At 36.9% G+C, this 15,542-nt stretch overlaps 1 protein-coding gene across 1 annotated transcript in view; it reads left to right on the forward strand.

The window, feature by feature from the left end:
* The first annotated feature begins 1,601 nt into the window (after positions 1-1,601).
* Positions 1,602-15,542, forward strand: part of CCDC148 (coiled-coil domain containing 148) — a 104,338-nt gene continuing 90,397 nt past the window's right edge. The window contains exons 1-6 of the mRNA XM_032211141.1: positions 1,602-1,719; positions 10,208-10,311; positions 10,682-10,755; positions 11,644-11,798; positions 13,875-13,970; positions 14,058-14,239. Of these exons, the coding sequence (XP_032067032.1) occupies positions 1,615-1,719; positions 10,208-10,311; positions 10,682-10,755; positions 11,644-11,798; positions 13,875-13,970; positions 14,058-14,239 (716 nt within the window). The 5' untranslated portion in view covers positions 1,602-1,614. The remainder of the gene's footprint in view (positions 1,720-10,207; positions 10,312-10,681; positions 10,756-11,643; positions 11,799-13,874; positions 13,971-14,057; positions 14,240-15,542) is intronic.

Below are 15,542 nucleotides of genomic sequence, written 5' to 3' on the forward strand. Positions count from 1 at the left end.
TCCATTCCCTACCCAACTGCGCATGCGACACACACACACACACACACACACACACACAGACAGAGAAAACGCATGGACTTCCTCTCCCCAAAGACTTTCCTGAAGCCTGGGGGGGGCAGAAATGGCCTCCCCGCCCTCCTAGATGCCCCCTGGAAGTCAGAGACAGATCATGTCCGAACTTGCAGGTGGCCCTTTGGGGGGGTTTCTTGCCCTCTGCAGCCTCCGGGGGCTTCCCTGAAGCCACGTCCGGCTTCTCCGGGAGGCCGTTGGTGCTTCTGGAGACGGTGGTGGTGAGCCTCGGGGCTCCCGGGTGGCCGATGTGCGCAGGGCGCTTGGCTGGTTCCAGCTGCAAAATGTCAGAAATCTCCCCGTTCTGCCAGGCGGCTGCCAAAGGGAAGGGAGGGTTAGGGCGCTTCTCCCAACAGCCCAGGGCCAGCTCCTCTGCCTTCCTCGGCGGTTGGGAGAGCGCTGCGCCCCTTTCAGTCTCCCTGGGGGCCGCCAGGGTTGCTGCGGCTGGAGACGAGCGCTGCTGGGGAGAAGTCAGCGGGAGGGGGAGGAGAAGGGAAACTTCTTCTCGGGACGCCTTTTCCCTCCTCTCCCCCGGATCTCCCCCCGGCAGCGCTCGCCCTGCGGGGGCTGCCTAGCACCGATCAGCTGAGAGGCTGGCAAAGAAGCGGCTCTGGGAGGAAGAAGGCAGGGATGCTGGCTGCCATTCGCTTCCCTTCCTGTTTGCCGCCGCCTGCAGCCCACAGCACCCCCTCTAGTCTAGCTGGTGTGGGGGTGGCTTCAGGCTGTTCCTGCCCTTCCCCTTTTGGCTGCCGCTGCTTTTCTGCGGTGCCCAAGCTGGCCCAGCCCTGACTCGCTGCCCTAAACTCAGGGAGACCCTCTGCAGTCCCTCTCGTCTGGCCGGGATGCCAGCGAGAGTGTGTTGGGCTGAAGGAAGGAGGGATACTCTCTCTCTCTCTCTCTCTCTCTCTCTCTCTCTCTCTCTCTCTCTCTCCCTCTCCCTCTCCCTCTCCCTCCCTCCCTCCCTCCCTCCCTCTCTCTCTCTCTCTCTCTCTAGAAACATATATCATGTTTGCAATAATTTACCTTCTTTTCTAAATAGGCACAGTTCCCTTACCGGAACCATCGCTCACTCAAACCCACATACACACACACACACATACACACTCATGCACAAAACCATTTTTCTCCATTCCAATTCAGATCCTATAAATCAATTGCTCTGTGAAACATCTATGAAAAAAATTCAGGTGCTCAGACATGAAAATGTGCCGCTCAAACACTATACTTTTCTGCTCACACTGAAAAAAAATTAGAGGGAACATTGCTGCCTATAGTCAATATAGGCACAGAGTTAAATTTTTTTAACATTTTCTAATGGTGGTGTGCCTCGTGATTTTTTTCATGAAAAAAGTGTGCCTTTGCACAAAAAAGATTGAAAAACACTGTACTAGACAGTGTAAACTTTCCTTTTAAAGTTACACTTTTTAAACTATCATGTTTATTTTTGTTTACTCCAAATGTCCTAAATTTCTTACAATGTAATGTTTAATTTTATTCAACAATCTGAATTGTTTTATGCCTCTACTAGACAGTTTGGTTGTTCGTATGAAAAATGGGCTTAAAAGTTCAAAGTACAAACCTGTTGATTATGAAGAACTCTATGCAATTACTGAAGCAAAGAAATTACAGTCTGCTAACATCCTTTTAAAGGTAAGTATCTATAAATCTTGATGGATGTTATATGCAATTCTAGCTGTTCAAGGAAAATGCTCCGTAAAATCCAGTGTGTAGCAGCATTCATTAAAGTATACCCTACTAGACATTAGGCAGAGTATGGATGAAAACAGGAAGTCAGCAAAGATTGCTAATTAGTAACAGGATTAACAATTGGATTGTAAAACTAGCTGAATCTTTTATCAACTGATCTGAACTTGTGCCATCAATTAGTTTGATTGAGTATTGATGCTTATAGAGTTTGTGCAATTTGTGAATGCCACTGAAACTTTCTAAAGCCTTCCTTTTCTAGTTATGCAATTGTCTTTTTTATCCCTCTGTTTGAAGCAGTTTATAAAATTATTAGCAACACAGAGTAAAACTAAAACTTCCTTAGATTACAGTTGGCTTCTGGAGACTACATGGACATGTAGTTCAAGTTCAACTATGGAGATTTGGCAACAATATGAATATGGTTTGCCTTTGTCTTCTGTGGAGAAAAGCAATAAAACATGTATCACAGAATTGAAATGTATCTTATGTACCTGTATGTAGTATCACAATGCATTTATGAACTTGAGTTTGTATTGTGACATCATGATTAACATTTTAACAACAAAATCTCCCTCCCTTCCTTCCTTCCTTCCTTCCTTCCTTCCCTCCCTCCCTCCCTCCCTCCCTCCTTCCCCCCTCCCTCCTGCCATAAAGATTACAGAGATAATTGCTTTTTGGAAATGTAAAGCAAAAAGGTTCATGTAGTAAATCATAAGAGCATGACTATTCAGTTTTGTTAACTTTTTAGTTAAAGTAATAAATATAGATTGTAATTTTTTTTTTTTGCAAATTTAAGTAAACCCTATCATTAGGACGCTCTCTGCTCTTTTTTGAATTTTTATAATATTTGAAAAAGATTCCTTTCAATTTCACCGTAGTATATTAATTACTGTAAAAGCATTTTCATTTTATTAAGGTATAAATTGGCCTGTTTTATTTTAGCATGTTGTGCAACCCAGTGGTTGTAATTAGTAACCATGATTTGTATCACCTAGAATATAATCCCAACCAACTGTGATTTATTTAGCAAATCATAAGTAATAATATTACATAAATCCAATCTCTCTCAGCCTAACTCGGTCTGTTCCAAGTTAAGGCAGCCACTCAAGAAAATATAATGAAAGAGTTTTCAGCACAAGAACATAGTGACATTTGAAACTGCTTCCTTGTCACTGTGAACTGCACATTTATCAAAGGTAAATTGAATAAAGAGCCCAGCTAGTCCCTGGTCCATTTAATCCAGCTTTCCATATCACACAATCACTGTATTGTGGAAGGTCTCAGCATTCAAAATGACAGGATTGTGTTCTTGTGAACAACAATGTTACATTTAGTTGATTTATTCATCATATTTACAAATACACGAGATTTGCCGTGAAATGCTGCAGCACAGATTGATCCTGTTCAGGTTGCCACTAATAAACCATATCCTTTTCTAAATACACCATTCGGTTTCTAGGTTTCCCTTCACTCTTCCTCTTTTAAGAATCAACCAACATACTGTGTCATATTAGGCAAGTTTGATTCTCATTGGACATTTTCGAATTGTTTCTTCCCTTAGCTTCATTTCCTCTTTACAAAAAGGCATTTCCCCCCTCATGCATTTGGAAACCTGAGCTTGTTCATACCTGCTTTTTGTGCAACGAAAGTGCTGGTTTGACTTCATGAGGATCTCCACTGATTTCACAATGAATTAATAGGCTGTTCTAATAAGCAGCTCTTAGGTTCTGTTTAAGATATTTTGCCCCAGCTTTTCATATAGAGGAATGCTCAAGTATCTTAAAATCTGAACAAGCTATAATTAGCAATCACAATATATGAGGCCGTATGTTTCCATAACATGGAGAGGTCGGGTTGCAGTGAAAATGAATGTAATGTGTAAACAGGGAAGATTTTGTTCCTTCACTTGAGTAGGAAACACAATGACCAGGGAACTGCTGTGATTGCTTAGCTATTATGAATTGCAGCACAGCAATCTGTGGGGACATATGATTTAGTTTGCAGTTCTTTGTGTATCCCTGCCAGAACTCTTGCCGCTGATAACAGTCTAATCCTCTTAGGAAGGTCTCTCTTCTGTTATAAGAACAGTTCTGATACCTAGAACTTGAGTGCCATTCAAATACTAAGATATTAGGAAAGGGGGAGACTGCATATTACAGCAAGATGTGTCACTTTCTCAAACGGAGTAGCTGATGGCAGCCTTCTCTATGGTTTTCTCTCTCCGGCACCACCTTCCATAATAAACACAGCCAAAATATATAAGTTATTTTGGCACCTGAGGCTGAAAATGTTACCTCTGTATATTGGCAAGAAAAACATTACTGTACTATATTGTAGAACATTAAAGCCACTAGCTTCAATATTATTGAAAAGTCATTTCCTAATACCTCTTTGGTTCTAGTGCAGGGGTGTCAAACTCATGATGACACATTGTTGTTACATGACATATCACAACTCCCTCCCTTCACTAAACTGGGTGTGGGCGTGGCCAGCGTGTGATGCATCTGGTCCACGGGCCATGAGTTTAACTCCCATTTTTGTGTGTGTGTGTGTATGTGTGTGTGCCTGCCTGCCTGCCTGCCTGCCTGCCTGCCTATCCATATCCATATCCATATCCTTTTTTCTGTTTTATTCGGAATGGATCCGATTTCTTAAAACTCTGTACCAACTACAGTTAAGTGACCCTTCCTATTTGCAAAGCAGAGGTGCCTGTAAAAAAACCCCCCATTTTTGAGTGACAAGAAAGAATAAAGCAAAGCAAAGCACACAAAATGCTACACTCTAGTTTTGTTTACTGTTAATGACCCTGTCAACACTATTCATTTAGCATAAATATTCTGAAGCCAATATTTCCCAAAATTTAATTTACTGATTAAATTTAATTTATTTTACTGATTTGGCACTTATAGAGACAAAGCAAATTATTTTGCTTTATATAATCAGGAAGAGAATGGAAGCTGCTCTATTTTAGAAGAAACTGCAAGCAACGGTTGTTTTCAAGCATACGCTGCTTTAGAAAAACTTTCTTGTTCATGTATATCTAGCCTTCCCCTGCATTTATTCAACTGGCTACCTATATGGTCCTTCATTTTCAGTTATTTCACATTCCCATTCAGTACGAGATGGTTCTACAGGCTATTCCCCTTTTGGAAAACTGAGAACACAGTGGATTCAACAATGGCATTATCTATTACTAGGTGTAAAAAAGGGTTAGAGTGATGCTAAAACATAAAGATGTATTAAACAAATCTGTCTGGATAGATATTTGTGATGAATTGTAAAATACCATTGCCTACTGGTTTTTCTTGGAACTGAGAGATATAATTTATTAAAGTTATACAAAAATCTTCCTTCCCATAAAACTTTCTATACATAGAAACACTAATTTGGAGAAGTTCATGCCCAAACATGGATGCTATAGAAGTTCTATTTAACAGAGAGATAAAAATAGGGCTGTTTTGTAACAAATATGAAGCAAAATGTTCTTGGCAGATGTATCTCAGGTGTTCTTTCTGTTTTAATGGCTCATTGGAAGATCTCTTGCACTTGGATGTTATCTTTTGAATTTTCCACTCTGGCCAAATTCAGTGGAGGACACCAGTCATATGCCTGCTGCTGTTGGTTTAGTTGGGTAGATGGAGTTTTGAAGAATTTCAGGACTATGTGGCATGGTAGTGAAGATATTCTGTCTCAAATAACCATTGGATGCTGGTAATGAATGAGCTATGAATGGGGGAAATGGTTTTAATAGACCACTATTAGACTTAGACCAGATTGTTGTTTTTAATGGTGTCTTGGTGGCGAGTGATCAGTACACATGCTGGTTTGCTTGGTTTAGAGGCAGCCTGCAATAGTCCAATTCCATTTTATATAGTTTAATGGTTTTTTTTAAAATCAGTGTTAATTCTGTCTACATTTATGCACAAATTGCTCCATGGTAGTCTTGAGAATATATCTCTTTTGCGAGGATTGAGATAGTCTGCTTCAGCAACAATAATTATGCTATTATGGAAGATCAGCATTATCAGCCCCTGGTGTACCAAACCAATACCAAATACTTGAAGAAGCATTCACGCATGAATAATAAAAATCCAAGCATGGGAATTTCTCCTATTTCTGATGTGTCTTTCAAGTGTAAAACTGACATAGCAGGAAATTCTGAGGAAGGAAGGAAAACTTGTATAGTTGCATGTTTTAGGGCCCTGTTGAATGCTATCACTTTTTCTAAATTGTCTTTGTAGGAATGTTCAGTGAATGGATTTTGTTTCTAGTTTTTCATTATCCGTCACTTTTGGTTGTATATCGGTAGTCCTCAACTTACAACAGTTCATTTAGTGACTGTTCAAAGTTACAACAGCACTGAAAAAGTGACATGAACGTTTTCCCCACGTATGACCATTGCAGCATCCCCATGATCATGTGATCAAAATCCAGCCACTTGGCAATTGACTCATGTTTACGATGGTTGCAGTGTCTCAGGGTCATGTGCTCACCTTTTGTGACCTTCTGTTAAGCAAAGTCAGTGGGAAAGCCAGATTTGCTAACTTACCAATTGCAGTGATTCACTTAACAACTGTGGCAAATGGGGCTAAATTCACTTACCAAATGTCTCACTCAACAACAGAAGTGTTGGGCACAATTGTGGTTTTAACTTGAGGACTACTTGCATTCTTTTTTTTTACTTCTTGGTTTTTCACAGTGTGCTCTATATTTTGTAAATCACTTAAAATATGCAATAATAATATTAATAATAATCATCTTCATCATCCTCATTCTCATCATCATCATGAATTTTCTCTCCATAATGGATGCAGCATAGTAATGGATACAGCATAGTGTTTTCCACGAATAAGTAACTGAGATGGAATGTGGAAGTGTGTTTTTTCAGAGATGCACAGATGCAGGAAGCCGTTGTATTTCTGTATTTCTGCAGTGAGCAAGTAATATATAAGGATAAATAGTAATTAAATATATGTAGGAAACCACTCTTGGTTTTTGGAATCAATAAATACTTAAAATGATTTAAAATGAGGCTTTTATTGGGCATAGAATTTGATAGGATACCTCCATAATATCACTTTCATTGTTAACCCTCTTGATTTTTCCACTCCTGTGTTGTTTTTTTAAATTTGCATTAAGAATCCATTAAAGAGGGGGAAATGAACCTGCTGCATCTTGTCTTTTATGGTATTAAGAGCCTTCCATCTGAAACAATTTACCGATTTTGGGAATATACCATAAAAACTAAAAGATCAGTTCTTGCAAAAAGAACAGCTTCAAAGAATTGACACGGGAGAAAGGCTAGAATGAATATCCCATACATTTTATAATTTTATTCTAATGATACGTGTGGATGGCATATACTATTATGACGAGCAAAGCCAAAAGCAGCTCAATACATGCAGAAGCTTTAAAAGTAAACTCTTCATCTCTTAATATTTCATTTTTTACTAATATTTCCATCAAGGAAGTTCTGTTTGTGGTTGAAAATATATTCCTGTGTAGCACAATAATAAAAAAATGTATTTTGTAGAAATCTGTAACAAACATACGAACAGTGATACATAGTTAGGCAAAAAGTTTTCTAAAAATGATGCATTTTGTTTCTGTAAAACAAATATATATTAAAGCAGGTAATGATATCTTGATTTCAACATATTTTAATCTTTTTTACAAATGGAATAAAATAGCATGGTATAAATACAAAGGAATGATGACACACTGTCTATTAAGTATTTCATCTCCTGATAACTGGATAAAGCTTCTGCTGTAGTCTTAAACTTACAACCACAACTGAGCCTAAAATTCTGTTGCTAAGCAGCACAGTTGTTAAGTGAGTTTTGTTCCCTTTTACACCTTTTCTTGCCACAGTTGCTAAGTGAATCACTGCAGTGGTTAAGTTAGTAACACGGCTTCCATAATGACTTTGTTTCTCAGAAGGTCACAAAAGCTAATCACATGACCCTGGGACACTGCAACCATCATTTATTGGCATAATAAACGCCAATTGCCAAGTGTCCGAATTTTCATCATGTGACTCTGGGAATACTGGAACGATCTAAAAGATGAAAAACAGTCATAAATCACTTTTTTCAGTGCCTATTGTAACTTTAAAAGATTAGTAAATGAATAGTTGTAAGTCATTGCCTACCTTTATTTATTTTTTTCATCCCAAAGAGCTAATCTCAATAAATTTATTCCTTATGACAAATAAATGCCAGGATGATAGTAGTCATGATTGCAATATAGTCCGAAAGAAGTATCTTATCTTTTTTCACTAAATGAAGTATGGAAAAATCTGTAGATTCATTGTTGTAAAGCAATGCATAACAATGTTATCTCTATGAAAACTAACAATTCTTAATAAGCTGTGAGTTCTAGCTGGGTTGTCATAGGGATCCCTTCCATTCCTGTGCATATAAAGACTTTCTTTTGGTTGTTTGGCTGTAGATGCCTCTGTCACTTGTGAAAATATTTACTACATATATTAAAAGACTTAGATCAAGCCAAATCTGATATTAAACAGTTCTTTATAAAAGCAGATTGTTACGAGAAGAGGGCATTAAGTAAGCAAGTTCTCCTATACTCTCAGGTTTATTAGAAACCATTAATTTGGCTATTATTGTGGAAAGATGTTTGTGCAGAAGAATTTGGTGAATACGAAGTCTCCTTTACCATCAATGTCTATTAATTAGAGAAGCATGACTTAACTCACCCAGTCTGAAAAGTAATCTTTTCTCTCTCCTCTGTGTGTGTGTGTGTGAGAGAGAGAGAGAGAGAGAGACAGAGACAGAGAGAGACAGAGAGAGAGAGAGACAGAGAGAGAGAGAGTGAGTACCTGTTTATAACTAGGTAGAAGGCTATAAAAACCTTGACTGAAAATGATCTCAGCAACACTTAAAGAAGCAGTTGCAAATATTAGGAAAGATGGTTTAATGGTTTGATTCAGTACCCAAAGCTACAAAAAGCTTAAAGTCTCTGAAAATAAAGCAGTAGTAGACTAATAAGAAAACTTAGTGTAAACTTAGTAGCAGAGTAAATTAAGCAGAGAAGTAAAAATATGCCACTTTAATACTTTGTGTTAATTTAGTTCTTTACTTGTTAAGAAATAAATGTACCGGTAACTGTGCAAGAGTGAACCATATTCCTATTCATCCTGTTTGTAGCTCTACCTTTCAAAACAAATCCATGACAATAGTATTAAAAGTTTATTATGGAGAAAATGGAATTTTAATGATAAATAAAATTGAAAATTTCTGTTGTTGTTCTTTGGATTGCATTGCCTATATTTCCCCCTAGATCATAAAGAAATGATTCAGATTTAAATACCTGTTGAAAGACTTTGGCAAAATTCTATGATTATATTAGGAGTTCCATTCAGTCATATGGAAATGTAGTAATATGTAAGCTGGACTTTTATTTTGCATAAAGTACCACCAAAACCACACATTAGTAATGTGTAGATGAGTGTTTGATTTAACATATTGGCCAAGCCAATAGTTAATCTGTTTTGACTTAGTGTGATATGTGGATTACCTTTTGTGGTTAATAAACTACAGTTTATGACTTTATGTATTGTGCAAAATATATCTCCATATTTCAACTACAGCATATTAAATCAAACCATAACTTCATATGATGTGTGCACTCTGCCTAAAAATAAGAGCGTAGGGTTAGCCTACTAGTTTTTAATCACCAGAATCAGGCTACTTTCATACCAAAAAAAAATATCACTTTTGATTCTCCAACATTTTTCATTAATCTAACAGTGAAAAAAGGTCTGAGGGCGATATAATTACATAACTGCAAGTCAGAAAATGACAGAGTGGAGTTATAACTTCTGTCTAACCTGTGACCTCTTGACTATCAGTTAATTGCATGTTTTGTTTCTATATAGAATAGATAAAATATAGAAAATAAATAAATAAAAATATAGATACAACTACAAAAGTATATTCAGTAGCATTTACTATACTCTGTTAGGGTGGTGGTGTTTTGCAAGATTTGCATCCATTGATCTAGAATAAAAACTGCAATCTTAAAAACAAGACTGTATTTGGTATATATAATTTTGTTTAAATTCCTTATTTTCTGCAACTGGGCATATTTTGCGGCTGCCAGAAAATGAGATAGAGATGGTCAGTATATACATTATCTTGGTTTCTTGAACAGACGTTCTTATATAGATATGAACCATTGACTTTCTTTTAAAATTATTTGAATTGAAAGTGTTTTAGAATGTTATGATATTAATGAGGCCCTTTGGCAAGGACACAATCTGGAAAGACAGTTGAAGATACTAAATAAGTATTTATGAACCATTGACTTTCAAGGACAATCAAACATAAATCCTGTTCAAGGTTAGCTATTTCTTCATAGAAGCCTCAACAACATTTATTATTAATAAAATATCTTTAAATCTTGTACCCAGATTAAAAAATTACAGCATGCCTCAAAAATTAATAAGGAACACATGCTACTGAAACGTCATCGCCAAGTATGGTGGAAAGAGCACAAAAGATTGCACGAAAACAGGTAAGAAGTGATAAAGGTTAGTAAAGTAATTGAAAATTTGGTAATGTAATGGACAAGACTTCATATGCACAATCTGAAGGAAAGTGCTCTTTTAGATAAGAAAATCCTTAAATGTCAGTTATAGTGTTAATTTACAGAACCAGAAGAATAGAATTCTGATTATTCTGACTATGGTTAACTACCAATAGAGTTCCCACATGAAGGAAGAATTGGGTAAGACTCAAAAAAAGTCTAGTGACCCAAAAATATGTACCTGTGCTTGTGCGCGCGCACGCACACACGTACACACATACACTCACACACACATATGCACAAATTGGGTACAATAAAAAAGAGTATATTTTACCTGACCTGAGATGTTTAATTGCAGGCAGAAGTTAGAATCTGAAATTCAAACATTCTTTGATGAAGAAAATGAATGTTTTTTCAACTTGTGGGATTTGCGTAAGTAATCTGTCAATTTCTGGATTAAACTAAATTATATAGTTACTGGTAAGAAGGAGAAATAAGAAGAATGAAAGGATTAAGAATGAGAGTGGATAAAGAATGAAAGATTTCATATTTCTGTGTTTTTTTATCAAAGTTCCATTAAGAAGAAACTTTTCCTCTTAAAAATAAATCCAGTATCAGCTGACATGAGTATTGAGTGAGCAATCTTTGCTTTTTTCTATGGACTGTTGTGCCCTTTCTCTACAATAGCCATCCATAATACAACAGCAGAAAAAGATCCACACCCTATACAGGAAGCCCTCAACTTACAACAGTTCGCTTAGTGACCATTCAAAGTTACAACAGCATTAAAAAACTTACTTATGATCATATTTCACACTTATAACCGTTGCTGCATCCCCATGGTCACACAATTTTCATTTAGATGCTTGACAACCGATTCACATTTATGACACTTCAATGCCTTGGGGTCATGTGATTACCTTCTGTAACCTTCTGGCATGCAAAATCAACAGGGAAACCTGATTCACTTAACAACCCTGTTAATAATTTAACAACTGCAGTGATTCACTTAACAAATGTGGAAAGAAAAGTCGTAAAATGGGGCAAGACTCACTGAACAAATTTCTCATTTAGCAACAGAACGTTTGGGCTCAATTGTGGTTGTAAGTCGAGGACTACCTGTTCTATACATATACTATGAATATTATACTGTGCTCAACCCCTTCCTTTTCTGGGAAGACTGGATTTCTTATTCTTTTCAGTGACAAGTAGAGAAAATGTAAATTTCCTTTTCCATAATATAAGCTATTATTTGACAAACTCTTATTAATTAGCTCTTTAACTGAGCAACACCCCTAATTTCTATTTAACTTTTAATAGGATATAAATTAACAAAAGGCTTGGATACATTTCAAGCAAACACAGTGCAACCTGTCTGGCAGCTAAGGGAAGATTTAAGGTACAGACTATTAGAAATGCAAACCAACAGCAAAAGTGTGGAATATCCATTTAATCCAGATGCTGTATTAGAAGAGGTTAGTAATTCACTGCTTCTGCATACGGTCTTTCCTCCTATGTCTTACTGTGGATGGTCTTCTGTCCTATTATTGCATTTGCATTATATTTGTGCACTTAAAGAAATGCGCTGTTCAATCAACGTATCAGAATTTGATATGTGACATAGAACTAATTTCAAAATCCAGCTTCATAAAAACTGTTTCTCTCTTTCTGACATTTTAATCTCGTTTTCTATTAACCATGTTGAGAGATAGCATGTTACTGTACATAATCCTTTGCATTGTATTTCGGGATACCATAATTCACTGCCTGTAGATTTTAGATTGGACAACATGATTTTTTTTCCTTTGTCCATGATGGTAATTTTTTTGCAATCCTCCAAATAAATTCTAAATCTCATCCCTCTTATTATTGGTCATGTTGGCTAGCTGATGGGACAGATTTCTTCACACCTTTCCTGATTCGTATCTCCTCATTCGTTTCAAAAACATTTCAATTTTGAAAACCAATTTCTAAAACACAAATCCAAATCAATTTAAATAGTGAATCAGCATTTGTAAACACAGGTTTTGGTTTTTTATATAAAATAGACAAACCTTTGGGGTGGAATGCCCAGAGATATTTAGGGATAATCTAGTTGATGTAAATGTTAAGGCTGGCCATTGATTTACTATAGAATACTGTTCTGACCCCCTCCTCCATCCAGTAACGAATGCTGAGACAAGCTTAAATAAGAATGTCCTTTAATAACAAGTTCAGACTCTCGGTGGCTGAAAGCCAAGTAAACAAACAGATAAGGACCTTGGCAGCAAGGCCAACAAACTTTGTCAGCAATTCAGACAAACTCTGGCAGCAATCCAGCCTGCCAAGTTTGTTTCTCTTTAGTCAAAGTGTTGACTTCTGCAAGAAGGGCATGGCACAAGCAGTCTCTTTTATAGTCTGGAGAGGAGCCTAATGACCATCAGCTGAATGTAATTACCTCCTGTAATTACGTAGTTGTTCTTGACACCGAGTAGTCCTTCGACGGCGTGCATCCCAGAACAACTCACAGTTGGTTTCTGGATCACTCTCCCTTGTCTCCTCTCCACTGATCCAAGGATCAGGCACCACCTGGTGGCCAACCAGTCTCTCTGCGCCCTGCTTGGAGTCGGAACCCTGTCCAGGGTCCTCCACATCCTCCAGGGCCGACTCATAGGACCCCTCGGTGTCGGAGTCTGGTGGCAGCTCCAACAGCTCCTGCTGGGCCACAACAGAATACATAGACTAAAATTGTAACTAATAGAAGTAATAGGATATATAGATAAATCCATACATGCAATAATTTTTTATTTTTTGCTTTTCTGCGAACAAATTACATAGCTTTTTTGCATGGAAAATCAAACTACATGGTATAATTCAGTCTGTCTTGTTTGTTAAAATCTTGGTCTGACCTATACAAAATAAATACATGTGCATTCTAGAAAAATTGTGAGTGATAATTCTGAACATTCATAGAGCAATTTCTAAAGATTGAATTAATATTTTTCAGTCCACATACTCAGTATCCCATTTTGTATGAAAATAGGAATTCTCATAATGTTCTCTGAAAACTACTCTGTGCACCTGTTTGCATGCCTTAATCTTGGGATTTTCATAGAATCAACTATTTATCTATTTTAGGAATTTTTGTCTGATCCTAATCATTTTTTTCTTTGGACTTTGCGTTAATGTATTAGATTCAGAGTCAGACTGATTTGATGACATGCTACATTTGCAAATTTAGGATTTTTGTATATGTCAGTCTTACCATCTTAATAAAATAATTAAGAAAGAACCAGGAAAGTTAGGGTTATAAACCCAAGTACAATTCCCACTCAGGCCAAATCTGGAACTCTGATCAGCTAGCTCTTTAAATTTGACCAGCTTTATAGCATTCATTCTTGTGATGACACAAAAAGGGATACCTTTTTTGCATTATACATGAATTCTTTGAAAGGAGATAGGATAAAAATAGAATGAATCAATGAGCAATGTGCTGTTTTGTCAATACACGGGACCACATTTACAACATTCAATGTACTTTAACTCATTAATACAATATTTCTCACAACTAGATAGAGTTTGTGAAGAAACAACAGAAAGCAATTTTGGGACAGCTTCATCTGGAGAGAATAGCTTTGGAAAAGGAGCTCGAGGAATTTATAGATAAAGTAAGTTCTTTCTTTTTTTAAAAAACATTTTAATTCGATTAGCAAGAATGTGGCAGATGCTTCCAATGTCTTTATTTTTTATCATAGGCCCTGACATGTACTTTAGAGGAAAGGACCACATTTGTACCTGAACTTCCACCACAGTTATTGGAGCTGGAGTGCCCATATCCTGATCTGAAGGCTTCTGTGCTTACTGAATTTTATAAACTTGCAGATGACTATTCCTTGAAGATCCAAGAAGCTGATCAAGAATTAAAAACCATAGAGAGGTAATAGAATCTCAGTTCATGTGTGTTTAGGATTAAGTAAAATGTTTTGGTATTGGAATATTCTGCTATTGCAGTTGCTCTTACGAAGGGAAGTGGGAGGGGGAGATGCCTTGCTGAGCATCATGCATAGCTGACCTTCCGTCCAGCTCAATGGGATTAAGTAGTCAGTAACTATTTGCACAGCTGAGAGAACTGCCTCTTTCTAAAAAGCCTGGACTGAAATAATAAGCAAAATGTTCAAAGGAGTTGAAATACCAGGTACCCATCAATTCTTGGTGAATATAAATGTAATGTTTCCCCCCTGTTTAATAACTTATTTTTAGTCTGAGAAAACTGAACCTGTTGATATATTTTGAGCAGTCCCCACTTAGCTAAAAATACGGGGTCTTTCCTTCTGTGAACCTGGATTTATTGGCCTACATGGTTTCATTGAAATTCTTAATCAATTGAATCCATTTAGACACTATGGCAGATTCGGGGATTTGGAACACTAGAACTCAAATGACCTTTTATGACAGGAAAGCTGAAATTGGTGGTGGCGTGAGGGCCAATGTCTCCAGCTGTCTCACTGAGCATTTCTATGGCCCAGCTCTCAGTCTCTCAAATTCAAGAGATTAATTGCTGGAATCGTTTTATGTTGTCTCCGTGGTCTTTCAAAACCAGACCTTTGATAATCCCAGTTAAATAAATAAAAAATGAAATAATAAATTTCAGTCTAACAAAACAGAAATGAGACTTGCGTTTGTGGATTTCAACTCAGAGGAATGACTTGGACAACTTCCTTATTTTGCACTTACAAAAGAGATATTTATGAAGGAGTTCCTGAGAAAAATAAAGAGAGAATGAAATCAGCTTTTAGGACATTACTTAAAAGAAGTAAACATTGACCTTTAAAAACATAAAGAAGGGTTACAAAGTTGGCTTTTTCGATCCAGGTTAAAATGTTTCTGATTTTTTTCTAGCAGATTTTAATGGATTTTTTTTTTACCAAGATTGAATGAGGAGGCTTTAATGAATTGTTTATAGATAAGATATGGAAAGAAGATGTTTTTGTTACATTTTTAGAGAAAGTGGTAAGGTAGGGTATTGCAATTGATGGAAAGTGTTAAATGTGTGAAGGAGTTTCTGACATGAGGTGAAGAGAAGTTGATAAGAAATTAATTTCTGGGACACTTTTTGAAGAAATTAAATTTCATTATGTTGTTCCTGGTATCTCTTAATGGTTTTTTAAAATTAAATTTGAATGATGAGGCTTTAAAAATATGTTTATAGATATAAGATGTGGGAAGGAGAGGTTTTTGTT

The sequence above is a fragment of the Thamnophis elegans genome, chromosome 1 (assembly GCF_009769535.1).
Source record: "Thamnophis elegans isolate rThaEle1 chromosome 1, rThaEle1.pri, whole genome shotgun sequence".
Taxonomy (NCBI): Eukaryota; Metazoa; Chordata; class Lepidosauria; order Squamata; family Colubridae; genus Thamnophis; species Thamnophis elegans.